Genomic DNA, 24,988 nt, shown 5'->3' on the forward strand with positions numbered 1-24,988 from the left:
TGTTTGACACAAAAACAGCACTGAACATCACCAGAAGAACAGCATACACACAATGAAGCATGGTGGTGGCAACGTCATGCTTTGGGGATGTTTTCTTAAGCTGGAACTAGGTAACCTGACTTCGCCAGATAGATTTGCTCCGCATATCCATCTGGAAACCTTCCGTTGAAGTAATTTTGGGAAGGGGCGAAAATACTGGTTAGCTGATTGGCCTATGTTGGTGATAGACGGGCCAAATGAACCAATCAGATCAACGAAGCACATGACGTACTAACAGAGCGACGACGAAAACACAACCACAAGCCAAGCTACTCTTGCTGCTGCAGGTAAAGGCTCATTAGCTCAGCAAATAAATACTCTGTAATTCCGATAAAACTTGCTCGATAGCCACGCTAACGCTAGTTTCATCGGCTGAAGCCGCCATGTTCTTTAGACTAAACTGTCGCTCCTCGTTGCGTCACACCTCAACCCGCCTCAAAGCCAACGCTGATTGGACGTTCGTTTGGTGAACGGCTCCAAATTTTCTTTAACGGAAAGTAGCCAGACTGATCTGCGAGTGAAACCTTGAAAGCTCGCGAGATCAGGATGGTCTCACGAGGCTAGGAACTAGGGGCCTTTGTCAAAGGTGAGGGAATGATGAAAAGTCCCAAACACTAGTCAGCGTTTGCAAAAAGAATCTTCAGGTTTCTTCTGGAAAGCTGACGTTGAAGAAAGATTTCATTTTCATCTTGACATCAACTCAAGGCACATCGAAATTAACAAAAGAACGACTTTGGCACAGCTAAAGCAAAGACACAAATCTGTCGCCACAACAAGCCCTTGCAACCTGGCAGATTTGGAGCATTTTTGCAATAAAAAGTGGACACAGGGTGTTAAGAAGTGCCACGCTGACAGATTTCTAAGCAAAAACACTGTGCTGTGCTGCCATAAAAATTAAAAAAAGGTGCCTTAGCAAAGGATGCACACACTTACGCAATACTCATGCAACCACAGAGGAAGATTTTGAGTTGTATAGGCTATAAGTCAAATCAATGATGATTTATTTGGGGTCCATTTATTGAAGTGACAATATAAATAAATAAATGCAATTATTTTTGTTACGTCACAAAGTCTGGCATTATAACAGTGGTGTCCAGACTTCACTGTATAAGCAATACACAAGGGCATTGGAGGCAGCACAGATTAATTAAACTAAAACACCCCCTTCCTTTGCATGCGATCCTTGTAGTTTTTCACCCGGGGGTAGAAGCGGTGGACGGTCAGTCCTGCAACCACCTGATCAGCATGCACAGACACAGGCACGTCCACGCAGGCTCATTATTTATGAACAGCATCATTGGGATGCATGCACACGGCCCCTTCTGAAGGCTAAATCCACCCAGCGCTGGAGGAAAAGAACGAAAGCGAGACGCCCTGTCTGCATGGAGATGAGATCACAGGGATGAAGCTGAAGGAAGGCGTCTCGAATACTGAAACACAGACACCGCCACACTAAACCACCGACACAATCATCACTCCTCTGACAGCCCTTTCCCCGGTTCACCTGGAGGAACATTTACTCCACATACAGCGCCAGTTGTTTCATTACACATCTATTTCATTACTCACACTAATTTAGGTGGTTTGAGCTGCTTGCTTTTTTTTTTTTTCTAGAGCTTGAGGGAGGTCGTGCATTGACTTGAAAGTAGTAATGAAAAGGACACAAATGAGCTCCATGACAGCAGCAGGCCATCAACACCCACACTAACACCTGTTGTCTTGACTGATAAAGCTGCTGAGCGCTAACAGCAGGGATCGATTATCAGAGACAGGCATCACAGATTTAGATCCAGCCCTGCCATTGAATCCAAAGGCTGGTAGACACTCTGACGGGACAGGATCGTCTGGAAGATTTCAGGACATATGTGAAATTAGCATGAGCCTGCATGTGGGGTCAGGTTTGAAGGTCAAGTGGGTAGGATGATGATGATATTAGTGCGTGAACTATCAATCAGGATGGAGATGCGGAGGAAAGTGTGTCATGAGCTTGTTCGTGGTGTACATGGAAACAGTGGGGATGGAGGCAGTGTGACTGCACCGTCCTCCCTGCCTACAACTGATAAGACGGCGAGACACAGGAACTGGCTAATCCCTTCACTCCCAAATTACTGAAGGAAGCCTGGAAGCCGGAGGTTTTTTTTTATGGATCTTGGAGCAATAGAGCTCGACAGATACAAAAGATAGAAGTAAATATTTAAAAGAAGCTCTATTTCTCTGAAAGCGATTCCTTGATATGGTCTATTTTCTGCTGTACCTTTGAAAGACAAAATTTACTTATATATTCTAGTTGTTTGTTAAATTCACTTGTTAAATTCGCGATGGAACATGGCATGCTGTGGACCTTGTATCTTTGTGGTGAATCGTCTACAGGTCTCTCTTTATCTACATCCTACCCATATTAACGCCAACAGACTTTCATCTCACTGGTGCGGCAGCAGGTATATTTCAAAGCCTATTTCATTGCAGCAATCACACCTCCATACATGGGTGATGGTTATTTTGTTTTTCACCCAAGGAATACGGTATATAACCAGGAATATTTCCAAACAACCTCATTTGCTTTTCTTATAAGTCAGGGTAGGTATATTTGCTGCCTTTCAGCCAGCTGACTGACAATGAGCAGCAAAAAGGCAGCAGAGAGCTGAGTGTTACTCTAAGCCTCATACAGAGGGAGAAAACCGTGGTTACTCCAAAACTTTCACCAGTATCTCACTTAAGAGATATGGAGCAGATTGACAGAAACTTTTCAAAGTTTTTTAACCATATTTTAAATCTTTGGTATACTTTGATAGCTGAAACTAGACCATGCCAACAAATAACTTTTTTGCTTTGGTCCATAGCATGTAGTGTATTCCCTGCATTTGGGTATAAGATGAAGGTGATAAGATTTTTTTTTTAAAGCGGAACAAAACTATCATAGTAAAGCCAAATAGGCAAGGTATTATTGGTCACATAAATTTGACATCTTAAACTGTGTGTTTATGTTTTATCTGTCTGTATATACATATATATATATATATACATTAAAGTGCTATCTTCTGATTTAAATTGGTGGGAGTTCTTAGTTTTGATGCTTTTACTAAATACAGAAAAGTAGTTCAGATTATGACATGCAACAATCAGGTCTGATTAAGAGAAAACAAGACCGTTCTGATCTTCTGGCCAATTGCTGGGTACTGCTGTTTATGTTAATCACTGAAAATTGATTTCATCCCAACTGCTTTAGTTGCTGGAAGGCTAATGCCTATCTCTAGCGGCCATGTCAGATACATCGCCAGTGACACAGGGCAAGAACAACATGCATGCACACATACATATCTAAAGGCAATTTACAGAGACTAGTTAATGTAACACGCAAATTTTTAGACTTTAGAAAGAAAAGAATATTTGAAGAGAACGCTCGCAAGCAGAGGGAGAAACTCAAAGCAGACAGAGCTGGTTGGGATGTGAACCCAGACTTGCTGAAATGCAATAGTGGTAAGAACTTCATCCTTGTTGTGTTTCATATCTGGTAATCTGGTTTATGATGTAAAATAAATCATCACATCAGAATGTGTTTGCATAATAGATTTCTTGGGAGGAGACTGCAATGGATTTTAATTAATGAAAGTGACTAAATAGGATCAAAGAAAACAAACACACAAAGACATACAGACATACAAACACGGAAAGAGGATTTTCGGTTGTTCCAGCAAGTGTATTGTGGTCCCTAGATAATCACAGTCGGTAGAAAGATGATGGCCAGATGTGATTTACATGAGTAGTGTGGTATAAGAGCAGCAAACTGAGGACTTAGCCGTCCTGAGCAAATCTGAACACAAACCGTTACAAAGGTCTATGTGAGGAGGAGAGTGTCCTCGCCACTGAGGTTGTGTTTTCCTCAGCTCCATAGTGAGTGGATTACCGGGTCTAAATCTTGTGCATACTCTGAGTGCTATAATCGCTGAGCGAGCGCAGGACAGGGGAGCAGATGTCACATGGTCCACAGGGTGAAGCCTGGGGAATTATGTGGGACAATTGCTGGATTGCCTTGGCATCAGAAAAACAGAATGGGGCAAAGGGAGGGAGGAAGAGGAGGAGGGTAGAAGCTGCAGGATTCAGCGGGGACTCGAGGTGGAGTGCAACTACTGGAGGGGATTTCTGTGTCATAGCAGTGGAGGAAAAGTTTCTTGTGATGGAGGGTGGGCTGGAGTTACTTCGAGAGGAGAGGCAAGTCAAGCTGGATTGTGATAAGGGAATCACCAGTGAGACATAAGCACAGTTCTTTGGCCTTACTGCATCAAACCCATTTAATCATGCTGCACTGTTTAGCCCTGCAGGGCCAGGGGGTGAATTTCCAATCCAAGCACAACTCATTCTTTTCCCAGTGTCTTGGAAAAATAAGGCCTCCGCGGTTAGGAACAACACTACATATCCCTAGGGTGGACTTGGAGAAGACGCTTTGCATTAACTCATTGAAGATTTATGGGCCCCACTTTTGTGTGAAGAGTATAGTGATAGAAACCGTGCCGGAAAGGGAAACGGGCACATCTGTGGTTCGTGCAGTGGAGGGGTTTCAAAAGCTGAATGGAGAGAACTGAAAGGGGCTGAGTGGCAGTGTCATAGTCCCTGATGAAAGGAGAAAAATTTCCTCTCTGCAGTGCAGATTACTACAAATTTGAGGGGAGAGACTCTGAGTCATTGCTTGCCCTACTTATGTAAAGTGCCTAATAACCATGGCCATGGATTTGCATAGATCTATTTCAGGAATGTTTGATATTGTTAAAGAGATAAAGCAGAACAAGCAGGGAGGAAACAGATTTATGGACAGTGGCCTCCTGAATACTTTCTAAAAATGCATTTCTTTTCCAGACATGACAAGTCACCCACAGACTCCACACATTTCAGACTGTGATTAGCTGCTTGTAGAATGAACAAAAGTGGCTGTACCTTGATATGTTTAACACCACAGCTTACGAGCTTGTTCGGCTGGTACAGATCCCATGATATATCAAATATCTGTGAAAGCAAGCAAAGGCCTTAAACATCAGAATTATGTAATCAAATCTGTAATTGGTGCACGCCATAGATATAAATGAAGCCAACTAAACTCGCAGCGTAACTTAGACTTTCAAAGAGAAGTTTAGAGAGAATCTTCAAATAAAATGTTCATTTCTAAAGGGCCAAATTTGCTAAAGTTAATATATTGGCAAATGTAAGAACTTTAAGCAAATAATAGCATATAAGCTGCTTCTGTAAACAAGGTAGAGCTAATTAATTTGAGGTAATTTAAGCAGCAAATATATCAGCAAATGTTTGCATTTAAGATAATACATAAACATTATGCTAACCAAGTTAGCTAAAGATAAGCTATAAGCTTACTGTACCATAAAGATTTAGCTAATCTAAAATAACATGCTATTTCTGGCCAAAATTATAATGTTAACATATTAGCTCCTGTTAGCATATCAGATAGTAGATGGTAATCCAAAGTTATCTTGCAAGCTCATGATAGCAGGTACAGTGCTGTTAGCATGGATGAGTTAATGTTAGCTAACATGCTAGCATTAGCTAACATTAATAATAAGCTGCTGTTAGCATAGCTGATAAAGTTAGCTACGATTAGATAACAGTAGTAGTAGCCTTTTAGCTAATGCTAGCATATTAGTGAATCATATTAGTTAATTTTAGCTTCGTGTATAACTTTTTGTTTTGATTGCTGAAAATTACACAGAGTCGCTCCAGGTGCTTTATGAGCTTTATGAAAAGAAAGTTTTTACCCTGTCCGTGTGACCAGGAGCAGCAGCCAGAACCCGTCCTCTTCTCCAATCCCACACACAGATTGTGTTTTTAGAGTCCAAGCCCACAGACACCAGGCACTGCAAAGAGAGAACATTAAAAATTATAGACTGAACAAACTATGAGCACTCTCAGATTACTGCAAACTTTCAGCGTAGCCTGGTAAACCACAATCACAGAGCTATAGTGGTCCAGCCTCTGGCATTTCCATGAAGCAGATTGGAGCACTTTTGCCAGAAGAGACACCTACAGCTGACTGAGTAGGCAGCATCAGTGGAGCAGAAAGGAAAAGAGCAGCTCCTCATGGAAATCCTTCTGCTCTTCATCTTACTTCACATGTTAAGGAATGCCCTCTTTAATCCTCTGCAGAATCAATGTTCGGCTATGTGTCTGGTAAGGTATTAGAACAGTCTCGACTTGTATTTCAGCAGTCTGCACTCGCAAGGAGCAGAGATTAATCCATTGGAACCATGTGGATGGTGGGTTATAGTTGTATGGATTTAAAAATCTTCTGTCAACTGATTTATCCTCAGATGAACTGACAGATAATTTCTGCAGATTTATGGTCACCAAACCGTAGATTCTGATGACACAGAGATCCTCTGAATATTAGATACAGTACTTACACGTTTCCCTTGCATTATCGCTGTTTCATCAAAACTGTGATATACAGTGGCGCATATAAGGTTTTTTGTTTATTTTTGCTGTAGTTTATTTCAAGATGCTTACAACTATATTCAGCCCCCTGAGTCAATGGTTTGTAGAAAAACTATCTGCTGCAATTACAGCTGCACAACTTTTTAGGGGTATGTGTCTGATCAAAGCCAATACCTCGTAGCTTTGGCTGTATGTTTAGGATGTTGTTTTCAGTTTTTCTGCCCTCTCTGCTTGGAATGCCCTCCAATCTGAACTGAAACTGTCAGAACTTGTTTCATTGAAAGCTTTCCATAACGTCCTAATAACGCAAATCCTTAGAATAATGCCTGTGTTTTTAATCATGTAAAAAAAGATTGCGTTGTCAATTAGTCTTTTATCTGGTTAAATACAGGTTTAATAAAAATCCTAATAAAAATGTTTCCTGTCAAAAGCTGCACGACTTCCCCAGTCTCTTTTGAAGCCTCTAACAGTTATTCTTTCAGGCTTTTTCTCTTTTTGACAAATTTCTACATCGACTCTGCCATTTCCCCTCACTCTACTGAAGAAAAGCTTCCCCAATGCATGATGATGGCACCAGGTTTTAGCAATGACAATGTTGTCTGCACGACGATGTGCAATGTGAGTTTTTTCCTCCAAAATTGGTATTTTGCAAGTGGGTCAAAAAGTTAAATTTTAGATATCTAGTTAGTAGCCTATGCCTGCATTTATAATATGGTCACATTTGCTAAAATGCTACTAACATCATGTCAACTAACACTATCTGGTATGTTAAAAGCAGCTTATTTACAACCATTGGCTAAATTTTTAACTTTATAGGTAATATTAACCATAATAACTAACCAATCACTGTTCTATGCACCGAAGAGCAGTGATTGGTTAGAGTTTTGGTCCTGCTCTCACTCACCTCTGTCCCTCAATTTCGGGGAGTATGCCCACCATGCAGGAAAATGGCTAAACTACTGAAAACAAGAATAAAGGGGCACAAACTGCTCTCCTGTATCTACTTTTCTTATTGGACAATAGAAACTGCGGAAAATATACTGATATCCAATATACACAAGTGATGTCTCAAAAATAAGTGTATCTTTTTTTATTTTGCCTCAATGAATGGTTGGTCCTGCACCCGGCTCCTGCTTTTCTTGACCCAGCATGGTAAGTGAAGTAGAGTAAACAGAGCCGCTAAACACTCTTTCTGTCTTAATATCCACTTAAGGTCTCGAACAGGATCCAGCTATTTCAAAAAATCTAGAGCAGGTTCTTCTTATTATTGATTTACATAGTCCAGGATAAGCAGTCGGATAAGGCAATGAATAAGCAACTGTTGGTAAATATACAGAGTTGATTTAAAAAATATAATTAAAGGGATATCGCCTGAATTCGCCTGAATTCCACTGTGATGAAAACACTTACATATGTTCCTTATATACTCCCTCCAAACAGCCAAACCTTTTGTAATCCTTTTGTAATTATAGTAGTTTTTCCAAATAGTTTAAATTTTTCTGAAGGTCTGTCTTGGGTCTTAGGCTGCTTTTCTGACATGTTTTTCAGTCCAGTCCCTTTCAGAAAAACTTACAGCATTTTTGCTGTGGATACTTGAAATAATTCAACAAAGTGCACAAAAGCAGTACAAAGGGAGAAGTGGCAGATTTAAAACTATCTACAGCAGCGGAATGGGCTAACAGCCATTTAGGACCTGAAAACCCATCACAACCCCCAACATATATTATCTACTATTCATAATAGTAGATAATAGTCATAATCAATGTAAAGCTTGATGGTGCATAACAAAAAAGGGCATCCCTTTCAGCAGAAAAACAGCCCTGAACAAACAACCAGAGCAACAATGAAACAATTCGGATCATAACGTATTGATGTGTTAGAAGGGTCCAGTCAAAGTTCAGTCCTAAATCCGACTGAGAACCTGGCTGACTTAAAAACTGGTGTCTTAATTGGTAAAACACTTGACAATACATCCTTTTCCTTCCACTTCATAACACCTAAGGTGAATTTAGAGAGGCCAATTAACCTAAAAGTCATGTTTTTGGACTGTGGGAGGAAGCCGGTTAACTGGAGAGAACCCACACATGCACAGGGAGAACATGCAAACTCCATGCAGAAAGACCCAGGGCAATGGTAGGACTTGAACCCAGGACCTTCATGCTGCAAGGCAACAGTGCTACCCACTGTTCCACTGTGCAGCCTATCTATTAATATATAATATATAAATATAATATATAAAATATCATAATTACACTCCAGGTTAAATGCATTGTACTGGGATATTAATATATTTGCCAAGCCCTGTAAGTAGTTTCAGAAAAATAAAAAATCATCTTAAAAGGATCAGATCAGATCAGTATAGAAAATAATCAAAATTATTCTGGTCCCGGAGAGCTACACTGTTAAAGAATGCAAAAAATCGCATTCTTTTTGGGCAAAATTTAAATAAAACAAGAATCTTCTAACCACGCAGTACTTAAGGAAAATGCTGTTCCTGTGAGTCCAATTTGAAGTAATAGCTTCCACACTGTACCTGTCCCTCGAGGTCGAAGGCCAGGCAGGCGATGCCATGTGTGTGCACGTCCTTCAGGATGGACACGGTCTGCACGGTGTAAGAGTCCCACACACAGATGTAAGGCTCCTTGCCAACTTGTCCTGTGGCGACCAACACGCGCTCTGGATGCAGCGCTAAACTGTAACGAAGCACAAAGAGGGGTGGGGGGGAAACAGTTAGCTTTTCCCATTTGCATGCTTGCACGCGTGTGTGCCGGGGGCAGACAAGGGATTCACCCTGCCAGCAGAAACCACTGAATTGAGATGAGCACATTAAGTCTACACTGGGTCTGAACGTGGAATCACAGGGGCAGCTTGATGAGGTGACATGGTTCAATTAACCGGGTCATGCTCAAATGCACACACAGCCAGGCTTCATTCAAGTCAACAGAGTATTCACAGAGTACAAAAAATAAAAAATAGCACTGTTAAACTTGCAAGTTTTATTCTTTTTGGAGTTTTTTTTTTTAATGTCGTTTTCTTAAACTGTCATTCACACCTTTCTCTTTCTGTCACCCATCTGGGGTTTCCTCACATCACCAGGCATATCGTATATTTGTAACACTGTTACATAATCCTTTCCTCCCATACACTCAAACCTTCCCCCACCTACGTTTGCTCCCACTCTACTGCTGGGAAAACAGCCGGCTGTATTAAACTGTCACTCCCGTCCCTCTTTCCACTCCACCCATCCTCTCAGCAGATCCCTGTCACGCTCACCTCGCCTGTGCTGTACATCTCATGGCACCACAGAGCCTACTAAAATAAGTCTGTCTGTTTAACCAGCAGTTCTCCTCCATGGACGTGTGTCTTCTCTCATCTTTTGACTACTTTGTATTGTCTTTTCTTCTGATTTTCATTGTGAACCTTTCTTTTCTGACAGGTCACCTTCCATTTGCAGATAAAAAGCGATGCCATTTAGTGTCTTGGGGTGGTTTAAACGTGACTGGGATGAACTCGGTCCCGGCTGTGTTCACTTTTCTCCCCACTGATTTCGCCACTAGCTTTGAACCTCTGTCCAACCTGGCACATTCCTCATTTTACTTTTTATGCCTTACATAATCGGAGTGGAAAAATGAGCTAAAAATAGCTGTCAGAGAAAAAGAAGAAAAAAAAATCGTTGAAGCATTTTGAGATGCAGATAGACACAGAAGAGAAAAACACTTGACGCAAGCAGGTTCTGCACTGGAAATATGTAAAAACTCGAAAGCGCAACGATATCCACCGGTGACTCTGATTTTAATTTGAAATTTCACTTAAATTGTGAATACCATAGTGTTAAAATATGCACAGAATGACAGTGTTGCTGTATGTAAAACAAGAAGCCTTAGTGACAGCTACAAGATCAGTGTTTCGCTTACATTTCTCCATCTGAAGAGCTTGCTAAATGCCATCCCTAATGACTTAGCCTGCAGCGCGTTACCACGGCCCTTCTGTTTGATATAAGCAATGGCTGCTTGGCTGCCTTCCATCTGCCAAATGCTTTAGCATGAAAGTAGCTAAAGAAAATGCTGCAGCAATTATATGGACTGTTTTCATTTAAATTCAGGGCCAATAAAAAGACTCGGGAGGCGATCTCTCAAGGTGAAAATGTACATATACAGCACAACAGTCGAAGGACAGCTGAAGCCAGTCCTTTTAACTACTTAAAAACTGGTACTATTCATGATAACTGCTCATGTTTGGGGCACAGTTTTGGGGACAAAAAAAAAATAAAAAATCAGAAAATACATAAAGTGGGGATATCTCCCTCAAGACTGAAGACTGCCTAAACATTAGTTTCCAAATCCCAAGTATATTGGTATATTGTAATAACAGAAAATTGTGACAACGTCAAAATACAAAAGTGTTATTTTCATCCATATATATATATATATATATATATATATATATATATATATATATATATATATATATATATATATATATATATATATATATGTATATATGTATACGTATGTATGTGTATATATATATATATATATGTATTAGATGCTGCCCACATGGACTATATATATATATATATATATATATATATATATATATATACACACACACGCACGCACAACCCCACTAAAATGCCATGTGCCATCAGGGTCAGATATTAACACCCAGTGGTGTCCAAATGTCACTTATTTGACCCAAACAGTCATATCAGAGGAAAGAAAAGGGTCAGAGTATTTTGGACCTGTGTATAAGACAGGCGTGCGTCACTGTCCACGATGAAGTGAGATTTACATCAACTGCGTGCCAACGAAGAAAAAAGCCCCTTTTCAACATCTTCAATGAAAGCTGAAATTAGATGCTGCCCACATGGACTAGCCTAATGTCTTGTGGTCAGAAAAGACTGCTTGGCGACGAAAACTAGAAATGTGTTTGGAGGAGGCTTTCAAATCTAAAATAGTCATGTACCAACGGTAAAGAATGGTGGTGATGTACTGTGGTACTCCCAGTAGAACTAGTGCATTGAACAAAGCAGATCCTGTAATGAGGATGGAGGACCACCTCCAAATTATTTATTGTCATTGAAACATATATTACAGTGAAATTTGCTGTCTGCATTTAACCCATTCCCTTGGGGAGCAGTGGGCTGCCACTGTGCGTATATATATATATATATATATATATATATATATATATATATATATATATATATATATATATATATATATATATATATAGGCAGCCAATATAGAGCTCATGGTATGACCATGACCTCAATGCTATTAAAATTAGTGAACTGTTTTACAGCAACATACCAGATAGATGAGCCAGAACCTTGTTGAGGACTACAAATAAGCATGGTTTCTATTACTTACAGAGAGCCATTTAGCCAAATGTGTTTGGGGGTGTATGTCTGATTCTGTGTGTAGAATTTTTGACCTTGAAACCATGAAATAAAATTTGCAATAAATTCAACCTTGTGCACACAATTATTAAAATATTCGCTGAACTTCTGTGTAGTAATTCCACCCTGAAACAAGAACATTCCACCCTGAAACAAGAACAGTTCAAACAGTTCATCTTCCCTGTTTGGGTAAAGGGTGATGTTAAATTTGCCATAATTCGGACAAATAACTGATATCCAAAAAAACAACCAGACGTTTGGCTTCCTTGCCATCTTGTCTGATGAAGCTGTACGTAACATTCACAGCACTAAGCCTGTTTCATAAAGCCCACTAACAACAGGGGTAAATAGGACTTCTGTGCCACACTAAGTGCATAAACTGTTAAGGATCCTAACTTGGTAGGACAGATGTGCTCTTCAGGGACCACATTTCCATTCATTATCCCATCTTAAAGCAGTTACACGAGCTTAAACATCCTGGTTTTGATTGAATTTTCTAAATATTAAACAAGCCAGATCTTACTCTGCCTTGATAAGCCTGGATATGGGGCCCACAGTTGAAACCAGTGATACTAGCATCTGGGTGAGATGCTATAAAAACGAAGAGACAAAGTGAAAAATAAATCATCTAATTTCTCACGCTTAATATTTGTAGAAAAGACGAGTAGATAAAAATCTCCACTCAAGAAGTTATTGTAAATCTATCACAATATAATATCCAGACAACTTTGAGACACGGTTGTCTGCAAAGCTTCATTGTGCAGATTATGGTAATATTTATATTTATTGGTAGACTCTGTCCTGATTAGTCATGTTTTGCTTTACTCTGGTCTGGTCCTGAACTGTGGTTGTCTTCAATGTTTCCACCCACGTCTCATCCGTGTTCTCCCTCCCTGTTCTTCACCGCTGTATAAGTTAACCTGCTTTAAATTATCCTTTTTTTTCATGAAGGATTTTCTCTTTTTAGAATGTGCCTTGGTGATTCAAAGCTTCTGTTTTAGGAAGTTATTTAAACGGCTTTTGTTCCCTCCACTCTCCAGCCTCTGGTTTCCTGCATGCTTGATCCTAGCACCTACCACACTTCCTGGGACGTAATTGCAAGGTCAGGTACAGTAAAGGTTAAGGATGTAATGATTATTTTCAACATCTTTTGTATTAGATTTACAGTGTCTTGCAAACGTATTTACGCCCCGTGTGCTTTTTAACATTTTGTCACGTCACAACTAAAAGATCGCATGGATTTCATTGTGACTTTATTGTGATTGGCTAATAGTAATAAATGTTTAGTTGTGAATTGATGGTGAAATAATACAAGTAATAATATACAAATACAAATAATACAATAAAAGTTTTTTTGTAGAATCGTCTTTCACTGGAATTACAACTGCAAGTCTTTTGGGGTATGTTTCTAAAAGCACATTTTTTAAACATGTCAAAAGTGTATGTGAACAGATTTTTTTTTACAAGTCTCTACGTCACAATCTGCTATTGTTTGGTTGATATTTTGTTTTAGGTTCCTGGTATCATGCATCCTTGAGTTTGTTCACTTTTTAGTGTCTTTTAGTTTTCTGTAGAGTCTGTTACTTCCTTCTTGTTTCCTGTCATTATCTAGTATTCTGTTCATCATGGAATTAGTTAGTTATTTCTGTTAGATCATTGTTCCCCTGTGTATCCCTGTTGCTAATTACTCTCACTTGCCTTCCCTTCAGTTTCCTCCGCTATTTGAACTACTGGTTTTATCTCCCTCCTTGTTGGGTCCTCCGTTTGTTTCCTGGTCCTTGTCTTCGCCTGCCCTGTCTTTAACTTTTGCTGCTTTTATTCAAAATCAACGAACTTTCACGTCATCAAGCTCTTGCCTGCACTTCGGTCCCCCTGCAAACACTTCACTGATTCTCATTTGTATTTGCTTGGATGTAAACCATTCAGTTGTAGCTATTTCCTCCATCTATTCTCCCATCAACTCGGACTTGCTTCCCTATCCATGCTGGAAAAAGAAGATCCACACAGCATGATTCTGCCTCCTCAATGTATCACTGCACAGCTGGTGTGTGTTTTTAACAACTTTTAATAGCAAGTATAAATCTCCTCCTTGATCTAGTACATTGCATCCCCTAAAATATAATGAACAGTGACTCCTCAGCACTCTCAGCTCACTCATCAGACTCATCCTCAATTTTTATTTGAACAAACTCTAAACTGCTTTAGTTCTCCTAACCTAATAGTTGCTTGATCTCTGCAGCTATTTTAACAGCTTCCCTCATAATTGCTGGTAAAAAAGAAAATATTTCTGGCTTTGGTCCATCATAAAGATAATCAATTATTCAAGTAGGAGGGAGCCTTTTATTCTTGTTGTCATAAGAGCTTCACTGCAAAAAGGGAACTAAAATAAGTCAAAATTTTCTTGAAATGAGTGCATTTTTCCTTGATTTGAACAGCTAAATAAGACTATTTGCCAATGGAATGAGTATTTCTACCCCTTAAATAAGATAATTATATATCCTGCACTTGAAATAAGATGATGGAGATGAACTGTTCTTATTTTAAGTACAAAAGTCTTATTCCATAGGCAAATAGTCATATTTAGCTGCTCAAACTAGGAAAAATGCACTCATTTCAAGAAAATTTTACTTACTTTTAGTTCCCTTTTTGCATATCTTACAGAATCAGCAAGTATTTCTAACAGTGTAGAAGATTGCGGTGCTGAAACCATGATTGATTACTCTTTCTACTGTTGCCTGATTCAAATATTTGTATTGACTTGCAGATATAAATGAAGTTATGGGAATGAGTAGTGGAAACTAGACTGAGGTCAGAAGTGAGCTTCTGTGAGCAGCAGGATGGTTTCATGCCAAGAAAATGTACTAAAGATGCATTATTTGCTTTGAGAATGTCGATGGAGAAGTACGGAGAAGGTTGAAGGGAGCTGCATTGTTTTGTAAATCTAGAGAAAGCACATGACGGTGTGCCAAGAAAGGACATGTGGTGTTGTATGAGCAAATCTGGAGAAGCAAAGAAACATGTTAGAGTGGTGTAGGACATGTATGAGAGCTGTAAGATAATGGTGAGGTGTGCTGCAGATGTGACAGAGGAGTTTAAGGATGATGTGGGACTGCATCAAGGATCGGGTCTGATCCCCTTCTCGTTTGCTGTGGTGATGGACAGGTGAACCGATGAAGTTAGGAATGAATCTCCATCAGCTATGATGTTTGCAGATGATATTGTGATCTGCAGTGACAGCAGGGAACAGGTGGAGGAAAATCTAGGGAGATGCAGTTTTGCCTTGAAAAGGGGTACGATTCAGATGAGCCGCAGCAAGACAGAATACATATGTGTGAATGAGAGGAACCCAAGTGGACTCGTGAGGTTACAGGGTACAGAGATAAAGAAGGTGGAGGATTTTAAGTACTTAGGGTCAACAGTACAGAGCAACTGTGAGTGTGGAAAAAAGGTCAAGAAACTTGACCGAGCAACGGGTGAGAAAAGTGTAATGTGTGTTGTGTGATAAAAGAGTATCAGTGAGAATAAAAGGAAAGTTGTAGATGGTGCTGAGACCAGCAATGCTGTATGGTTTAGAGTCAGTGGCACTGAGGAAGAGACAGGAGGAAGAGCTGGAGGTAACAGAGATGAAGATGTTGAGGTTGTGTTTGGGAGTGACGAGGATAGATAGAGTCAGGAACGAGTACATCAGAGGGACAGCTCATGTTAGACGCATTGGAGATAAAGCCAGAGGGGCCAGAATGAGATGGTTTGGACATGTATAGAGGAGGGGTAGTGAGTACATGGGTAGAAGGATGGTGAGGCTGGAACTGCCAGGCAGGAGGCCTAGAGGAAGATCAAAGAAGAAATCAATGGATGGAGGGAAAGAAGATATGAAGGTAGTTGGAGTGAGAGAAGATGCAGAAGATAGTTAGATGGAGATATATGACTTGCTGTGGTGATGCCTGAAAAGAAACAGCAAGAACACTAGCAGATTTATGATATTAAAATACATTTCAATGATATGCAGTCATCCAGCTAACCCTGATACTTGTACTGTAAAATCAATAACATACACAACTTTGCTGAGCATGTATATATATTTAAATGTCTATTTTAAAACATACTCAATAGCTGTCTGATCAAACATGTTTTCATTTTTTTTTGGAACTTGAGCTTTGAGATGGAGGCTAAGGAGCTTGACAAAAGAGGAGGAAAATTAGGCTCAAATCTTTAAGAAGTACAGCCATTAAATGGAGAGCAAACAGAACGTACTCTGTGGACTAACCACTAAGACTTCAACACTTTTGTATTTTTTATATAAATCTTAAAATCTGTGTTTCTATTGTTTGATGTGGGAATGACTTTATGACCAGACGTAACTGTCTTCCTTCACTATCATATAAATAGGTTGTGGCCATTTGATTAGCCAAATATATTACCGGCAGGCAGAGTGTAACTGCATCACACATGGTCACAATGTCTATTGCAGTCCAAGCATTTAATCACAGTATTGATACTTTGCACGTTGATACTGCAGTGACAATAAATAACATTTGCATATTTAGTTGTTTGAATTTCATTGCAAATTACATTTTAAATGAAGGTCGTCCACATTTGTCACGCAATGTGTTGAGTCATATTTCTGACGATGAATCACTGAGCCGCCTAAATGGAGCTAAATGAAAACCACAAACCTTTTGTGTCCTCTTTTAACTAAAACAATATCCCTCCATCATTTCCACCAAAACCAGAGTGGAAGAACAGCTTATAAAGGCAGTAATTATCTCAGAAAGTAAAAATCCTATTTTTACTGGGGTCCCTCCCCAGTTCTGTGAAATTCCCCTGCTCTTCCGGTCCTTTTTGAGTATTTGTTGAAGTATAAAAGCAAAAGTCCAGTGTCAGTCTACGGATATTTGCAGGATCAAGAGAAATAAATGATGGATGGATGGATGGATGGATGGATGGATGGATGGATGGATGGATGGATGGATGGAACATTATACCTGGAAAATATTCTTTGCAAATTCTGAACCTCATTTGAAAACTTGAAACCCTGAGGTGAAAGCTAGTGCTAAATAAAAAAAATACTTCCATACTGTACCATAACTGCACTGTAGATCTCTCTGACAGGATAGTGTCTTTTCCATATGAGTTATTGCAACATGCGGACCCTCAGTCAGCTATGAATCTGCAGATTACAGTACATTTTTAACCCAGTACATAACCTAGTCTCAGGTTATCCCTCATTTCTTCATAGTTTGCAACCATAGAGGCAGATGTTCTTGTCATATTTTAGAGTGGCACTGAGCTATATATCTTGAAAAGACCTCTTCAAAAAAAAAGAAATCAAAATCATGATTAGTTTAGATTTGGGTCGTTTTCTTACTTTCAGAGGATCGTTCTAGTTAGGGCATTTAAGTCTGACTTTACCATTCAGACATGCACGTCTACTAAACTTAAGGGATGAACTAGTGTTGTCTCCACAAAGAACAGACAACTTGGCACAGAAGCTGTTTTAAATAATATTTTGAGGGATTATTTTTACCAGCACCCTGTCATACTGTCACAATAGCACATCAGATTGCTAATTTATCTAGCTAAATTTATGAAAAAATGCCAAAAATAACAAATTTATAGTAGCAGCAAGGTGATTCCCAGAAGCCTATTTGCATAAAACGTGACATGTATGATCATGGTGCATCTCTCATGGCTTATGGGATTCTCAGAAACTATTGAATTTATTAAAATTTATTTTTATATTTCTCATTTTTAAGCTGTCTTTACAATATGTTGTCACCAACTGGACAGAAATACAATAAAAAGACAAGCTCAATCTAAAGAAAAACTTTGAAAGACTTTCAGAAAATCTGGACCACAATAAAAGACCACTTTAGTTTTTGGTAACAGTGGCTTGCAAAACTTCTCACATCACTCAAACTTGTTCTGTTTGTTCCCCTAACTTCAGTGTAATTTTATTTATTTATTTATTTGGTAGATCAACATGATGTACTACGAAAATAAGAAGTGAAAAGAAAAAGTATTCGTGTTTTTTGTATTTTTTTTCCAAAAACAAAAATCTAATATGTTAATTTTTTCAAACTTTTTGGGTTACAATCACAAATTTGTTCATGATTGTAATGTGGAAGGAAAATGACACATAACTTTAATAATTATTTACAAATACAGATCTGAATTGTATTCATATTCAGCTGTGCATCAATACTTTGTAGAACCACCGTTCAGTGTTTTTGGGAATTGTCTCTACTAGCTTCAGACACAACTGATCAGAACACCCCCTTGCTTGTGTTTGTTGTATCTCCTACACTGTTTGTGGCAAAACTTTAAGTTTCTTGTGGTTTTCTTCCAGCAATGGCTTCCTTCTTGCCAGTCTGCTGTAATGGCCTGATATGTGGAATGCACAACTACCAGTTATCCTGCTGACATATTCTGTATCAGGATCTGTTGGCCTCTTGGTTTCTTCTCTGGCCATCCTTTAAATTTGGCATCTTTTACTGATAATGATAATCTTTTTACTGATTTTGCTGATAATCCAGTGGACAGTAATCCATGTTCACAACTATTATTTATCCTAGCCCTGCATGAACCTTCTCCAAAACGTTCTACCTGACCTCACTGCTCTGTTTTTTGGTCTTCGTGGTGTCGTTTGTTCACTCATGTTCTCCAAGAAACCTCAGAGGCCTCAGCTGGATATATACTTAGCATAATTTACACAAAGGCGGACTCCATTTACAAAATTGTGCTTTGTGAAGGAAACCGGTTGGACTGGATTCTTTAGGTGTATCAGTAAAAGAGGCTGAAAATGCACACCATACATTTCAGAATTTTTGTCTGAAAAAGGTTTTGAAAACAATGAATCTATTCTTTTGTTTCCACTTCACAATTATGTGCCAATGTGTGTAGTTCTATTACTTTTAACTCATTTTTCTCTTCATAGTAGATACATCTGGTTTGGCGTTCTGTGACACCATCTAGGGCGGCAGATCATCTGCCATTCCCCTCTCCTGTTTATGTGCTTTTTGTGTCTTCTCTAACCCCCAGTCGGTCGAGGCAGATGGCCGTTCACACTGAGCCTGGTTCTGGTTCTGCTGGAGGTTTTTTCTTCCTGTTAAAGGGGAGTTTTCCTCTCCACTGTCGCTTCATGCATACTCAGTACGAGAGATTGCTGCAAAGCCATCGACAATGCAGACGACTGTCACTGTGCCTCTACACTCTTTCAAGAGGAGTGAATGCTGCTCATCAAGACTCAATGTAATCTGCTAGGTTTTCTTAGATAGGAAACTTTTTGACCAATCCGTCTGGATGATTTTATTAAATCTGACTTTGCAAAGTGCCTTGAGAAGACACGTGTTGTTAATTGACTCTATATAAATAAAATTTAATTGAAAAAAGTCAATTGAATACATAAAATCTCATTCCAATAATCAAATTTTGCCATTCTCAACTGGTTAAACAAGTAAAAGTTCAAGTGAATTTTCAAAAAGAATAAATGTCAATTAGAGAGTCTAAATCTTTGAAAAACGAAAAGTAAGTTGTGTACTTTTACAAAAAGGCCTTTGTAATTAACATAGCGTGGGTTAAAGTGCCTCCTTTTGTGATGTGTTTGAACTGAAGAAGTTGACCGGGCACAGGGCAACTGGCGGTTACCCTCTCTCTCTATTGTGTGATTAATAATGAAGAACAAGCCCAGCTGACGACCGGCACATTTTATAAAGCTTGTCATCTCCGGGCCAACCCTCACACGCACATGTCAACCTGATCTCTGAGCTGCCGCAGACAGTTCATTGTATCAGGGCATGCTGAGAAAAAAAACGTGCACACTATGATAATGAATTTTGGAGAATATTGAGTAAATCATAAAAATAATTTGTACTGCAATCAAGCATGTAAGTTTACACGTGTAACATTTAGCCTGGCTTTTTTATGAACAAATTACATGGCTGGGCAGTAGTCATCCTTTAAAATGTATGAATGTGATATATAAAAATGTGAATGTCTATATTTGATGACTTGCGAGAAAAAAAAACAATTGTCCCTTGTGGGAAGAAAAAGTTTATTTAATTGTATGACTTACTGAGTGTTTATGCCAACATATGTATGATCTCATGCATGGATTCATAATATTAAATTGTAAATTTTTCAGCTCTATAGACTTTGTTCTTTCGCTCATGTGGCATATTCCTGTATCTGATAACATACTGTAGCACAAAGTGTTCCATGAAAGCAATAAAAGCATTGAAAAGGAGTTGGCTAAGTACTCACTTATTTTTTATTTCCTCGCTTACTGATTGATTGACTTACCGATTTGTTTTTTACATAATAATTTTTATTTTCTTTCTTCCTTTTGTGTCATGCATTTACACCATGCAAACTATGTTTTTGTCCTTTTTTCTCCTGACGTTTATGCGTCTACTCATCGTGACATTCATGTATTTTAGATCTTCTGTCTAATATAGTAAAGAACATTGTTGTTATTGCAAAAAATAGGTGAAATTGCATTACTTTTAAGCTTTAAATTGCAATTTCACAAGCTGTTCTCAAAGTGTTTGATGTTGTATTCTAAGGCAATAAAAAAAAACTAACTGAATATTTTTGCATTATTCACTGGACAAATGATAAATTGCTTACATGTTGCTGATATCTGAGTTTTATGGTGTAATTAGAGGATAACCCAGCAGCCAGAACATTTGGCATGTTGCATATGGAGTGGGAGCAGCGTGATCTAGAGTGGATGATTAAAAGCATCTGTCCTTAAGCATAAAAACTCAACCTCGCTTTACAATTTATGGATATGCCGCTTCCATATCATATTACACCGCACAAGGTGACGCCTGCATCCACAATGTCAACAGCACTGACTGCTGGGAGTCTGGAGCTGTCCGCGGTGCTGGAGCTAAAAAAAAAAAACCAAACAAAACAAAAAAAAACATTTTTTCAACATGCCTGCTTTTACTCTACCTGATTATATCATCGTTGTGCCCCAAGTAAAATTTCTGCTTGTGCTCCCGGGTGTTGTACACAACTCCCACACCCGCGACGAAATAGACGATTTCCTTGGCGGCGGTGTAGTACAGGTTGTTGCGGCACTGATGTCCCCGGTATCCGTACACCCACTCCAGTCTCAGGTGGCAGTTGGGAGCAGTCCTGTCAGCCATCTCTTCCTCGGTGTGCGTCTCTCTGATGCCGTCGCGTAGGCTCTCTGATACACTGTCATCCGCCAAAAAGGATTTATTTTTAAGCCTCCGTGTTACATTAGTTCCGTCGGCTTTCAACCAGTCCAGCGGGTGCAGAAATGAGGCATTTTTTCTTAAAAGGGTGTGTAAAAAAAAAAATATTTAAAAAGTCTGGCTCGCTGCTCGGATTGAAGGAATCTGAGAAACTAATTTTTTTTCTACGTCGATCTTTTCATTGTGAGAGTCTTCTTGCACTTCTTCTGTAAGCGGGCTTTCGCTCCGCTTCGACTCAGGTCAAAGCTCCTGTCAAATCCTCCAAAGATGGAGCTGCACTGTATTCCCACAAGCACCGCCCACAGTGATGACGGGGCAGCGAAGCAGCCAATCACATCGCTTGACTCATCTGCGAGGGTAAAAAAAGAAGGAGGGGACGTTCCCATCACGACACAACGGATTTTCATGTATTCTGATTGATAAAATACAAGAAATGAGATAATACCTAATTAAAATTTAATGTAATATAAGATACTCATATTTTTAACCTTTAATATGTTTGATACTGAATCAACTTAGGTAACATTTACTTTTATTTGGACATGACGTTTGCGCATCACTTTAGATTTTTCATTTCTGCTGCACAATTACCTCTAATATGTGTATGCAGTAAATACTTATAGGCATTTTTAGATTATATTTTCTACTTCATATTTTTTAGGTTTTATGTTGAGGTTATGCTGTGCTTGCCCAATCATTTCCCAGTTCTCTGATCAATAAAGTACATCTTATCTTATTTATTTAGGCAAGACAAGTTTATTAGTATAGCACGTTTCAGCCAGTTCAAAGTTCATTACATTATGAAAACAAGAGAAACGAAAACACATAAAAAATACATTACAATGACACAATAAATGAAAATAAAGAAATAATGGACCGCAGGCTGATGTTAATATGTTTCCGCTAATTGTTTAATAGATCAGTCAGGGGCAACTCTACAAATGGGTTTTTAACCAGGATTCAAAGGTACTCAAGGTTTTAGCATTACACACACACACACACACACACACACACACACACACACACACACACACACACACACACACACACACACATACATACATACATCAATGGCTTTTCCTTATTTTTATGATTATATAATGTTATGTATCAAGCATAAAATTGTGAAATAACTCAAAACATCTTTTATATTTTAGAACCCATCCTACTCAACTGAAAGTAAAAGGTATCCAATCAAAACATTACTCGAGTAAGCGTAAAACAGTTTTTGGTAAGAAGGCTACTCAAGTACTGAGTAACTAATCATAACAACTGATTTCATATCTAAAAACGATGTAATCAGTCAGGCAAAAACATTAAACTATGTACCAATTCTGGTATTTTAACAATACAAAATATATAAAAATAAATTTAAAGTAACAAGTTCAGGCAGAAGTAACAGTTTTCTAAAAAATGTTTTTCAACATAAAACATATGAACACATTGACTGTTTTTTTTTTAAAGAGGGCGTTGACAGCACATCATCTGTGCTGTCCTATATTCACTTCTGCACCAATGCTGTCCTAACCACAAAGACAAATCAGAATGTTTTCTAACCAGAAACCATGGGTAGACAGCACAGTGTGGTCCCTGCAGAAGGCCCGGGATGCAGTGTTCAGATCAGGAGACAGACTGGCTTACATACAGCAGAGCTAAAGATGAGTTAAAAAAAAAAGGGCATCCAGAAGGCAAATAACAGATACAAGCAGTGCATCAAGGAATATTTCAGAAGCAACAACCCATACGACATGTGGAGAGGCATCAAGACCATCTTGTGACGTGACAGCAGCACAGAGACATCAGCTCACCGACAAGCCAGCTCTCGCGGACACCTTAAACAGCTTCTTTGCACGTTTCGACTCTCCAAGCAGGAGGGAGCCTGGACATCTTCATCAGCCAGAGGTGCAGCTTCAGCCCCTCTTCCTGTATCGGCACCAATTGACCTCCTCCTTCAACAAGGTCAACATCGACGAGGCAGCAGGTCTAGACATGGTGTCAGGTTGGACACTAATATCATGTGCTGACCAACTTGCAGGGGTTTTTATGAATATCTTCAAACTCTCTTTTCAGCTCTCCATGGTCCCTGCCTCCCTGATGTCCTCCATTATTGTGCCCCGTTCCCAAGCAAACAACCATCACCTGCTTCAATGACTACCGCCCTGTTGCTCTACCCCCTGTCATCATGAAGTGCTTTGAGAGGATCCTCCTGAAATACATCAAAGAAGTCATCCCTGCTGGCTTGGACAGCCTGCAGTTCACCTTCACATTCACAGGATGCTGTCTCGTTAGCACTTCACACAGCTCTGACTCATCTGCAGCATCCCAACACCTATGTTAGGATGCTATTTGTGGCCTTCAGCTCAGCCTTCCTCACCGGGCTCCCAGATATGCTGGCTTTGAAGCTCCACAACATGAGATTATCTCCTCAGCTCTGCTCTTCGATCAGTGACCTCCTCACCAGCAGGCCCCAGGTGGTGAGGATAGGGAAACGCCTTCATCCCGCTGATTCTCAACACTGACATGCCACAGGGCTGTGTCCTCAGCCCTGCTCTCTTCACCCTCTTCACCTACGACTGCTCTGCTATCCTCCCCAAAAACATGGCTGTGAAGTTTTTGAACGAAACCACTGTGGTGAGTGTCATATCTAACAATGATGAGAGACATTAGAGGTTTATGGTGCACGAGTCCATGAAAAGGGCCAGACACATTGCCACAGATCCCACCCACCCGGGTATTGCACTATTTGACCCACTTCCATTGGGTAAACTCTTACGAAACATTAGATCAAAAACCAATAGATTCCAAAAACAGCTTCATTTCAAAAGCTGTGAAGGCTGTCGTGCCCTGCTTAGAAGTTGGTAGCATGGTACACATTATGACACACTACTAGTAATGCTGCACACTCTAATTTCTAAGTTAATGTCTGATCGCCCAGTTCTGTAAATGCAAGCTTGAAACATTTTTAAGCTTGCATTTAATGTATTAATTAAATGCAATTAATTAAATTATTTTGGTAACTGGCTGCAATATTCCATCTCTCCAGGACCTGTATGCCTCCAAGACTCTGAGACGTGCAGAGAAGATTGTGGCTGATCCCTCGTACCCCAGTCACAAACTATTTCAGACGCTTCCCTCTGGCAGGAGGCTGCAGTCCATCAGGACCAAAACCTCACGCCACAAGAACAGTTTTATCCTATTGACTAAAAGCCTAACCAACAAGGCCCAGACCCCCCCTTGACACTTGACACTTCCTCCCTCCCTCCTCCGTTCAGGACCTACAAGCTACACCAACGTAGCATCTCCAGACCTTCTGCGTTACATTAACGCACAGTCTACCGTGTATATAGCTCTATATTCTGTTCTATATATATATATATATATATATATATATATATATATATATATATATATATATATATATATATATATATATATATATATATGTCTGCACCATCAACACCAAGTCAAATTCCTTGTAAGTGTAAACCTACTTGGCAATGAACTCATTTCTGATTATGATTCTGTTTTATTACAGGCATGAGAACATCATCAAGGGAACTTTGAGTGATTCATCCATGCAACAGCACAGTAATGCATCTCGCTCACAAAGGGACTGGTGTCGGACTGTTTAGACTTAGAAACGAATCCTAACTGACCCTAAAGACACTTCCTTAAAGCTTAAAGTTTCTCAGTGTGCATCCTGAGCTGGTGTCTGTCACAAAAGAATTTCACTATGGTAACACATAATAACATTAAAGATTCTTGATTGGTTCTCATGAAACCAAGCAGTTAGTGTATATACAGTAAGTTAAGACAGTGCAAATTACTTCCAATGACAATATCTACTGTTTATTTTATGTTCACTTGACCTGTAAATGGCTCAATGAGC

The 24,988-nt window shown here is 39.3% G+C and overlaps 1 protein-coding gene across 5 annotated transcripts in view; it reads right to left on the reverse strand.

Moving 5' to 3' along the window:
- Positions 1 to 21,379, reverse strand: part of eml5 (EMAP like 5) — a 68,900-nt gene extending 47,521 nt beyond the window's left edge. For 3 of the 5 annotated variants that reach the window (XM_036150545.1, XM_036150541.1, XM_036150544.1), the window contains exons 1-4: positions 20,831 to 21,379; positions 9,008 to 9,167; positions 5,799 to 5,897; positions 4,969 to 5,037 (exon numbers count right to left, since the gene is read on the reverse strand). In XM_036150545.1, coding sequence (XP_036006438.1) covers positions 4,969 to 5,037; positions 5,799 to 5,897; positions 9,008 to 9,167; positions 20,831 to 21,027 — 525 coding nt within the window. In that variant the 5' untranslated portion in view covers positions 21,028 to 21,379. The remainder of the gene's footprint in view (positions 1 to 4,968; positions 5,038 to 5,798; positions 5,898 to 9,007; positions 9,168 to 20,830) is intronic. The other 2 variants (XM_036150542.1, XM_036150540.1) reach the window with 1 other exon arrangement.
- Between the last annotated feature and the right edge of the window lie 3,609 nt (positions 21,380 to 24,988).

Source organism: Fundulus heteroclitus, chromosome 19 (genome assembly GCF_011125445.2).
Source record: "Fundulus heteroclitus isolate FHET01 chromosome 19, MU-UCD_Fhet_4.1, whole genome shotgun sequence".
NCBI lineage: Eukaryota > Metazoa > Chordata > Actinopteri > Cyprinodontiformes > Fundulidae > Fundulus > Fundulus heteroclitus.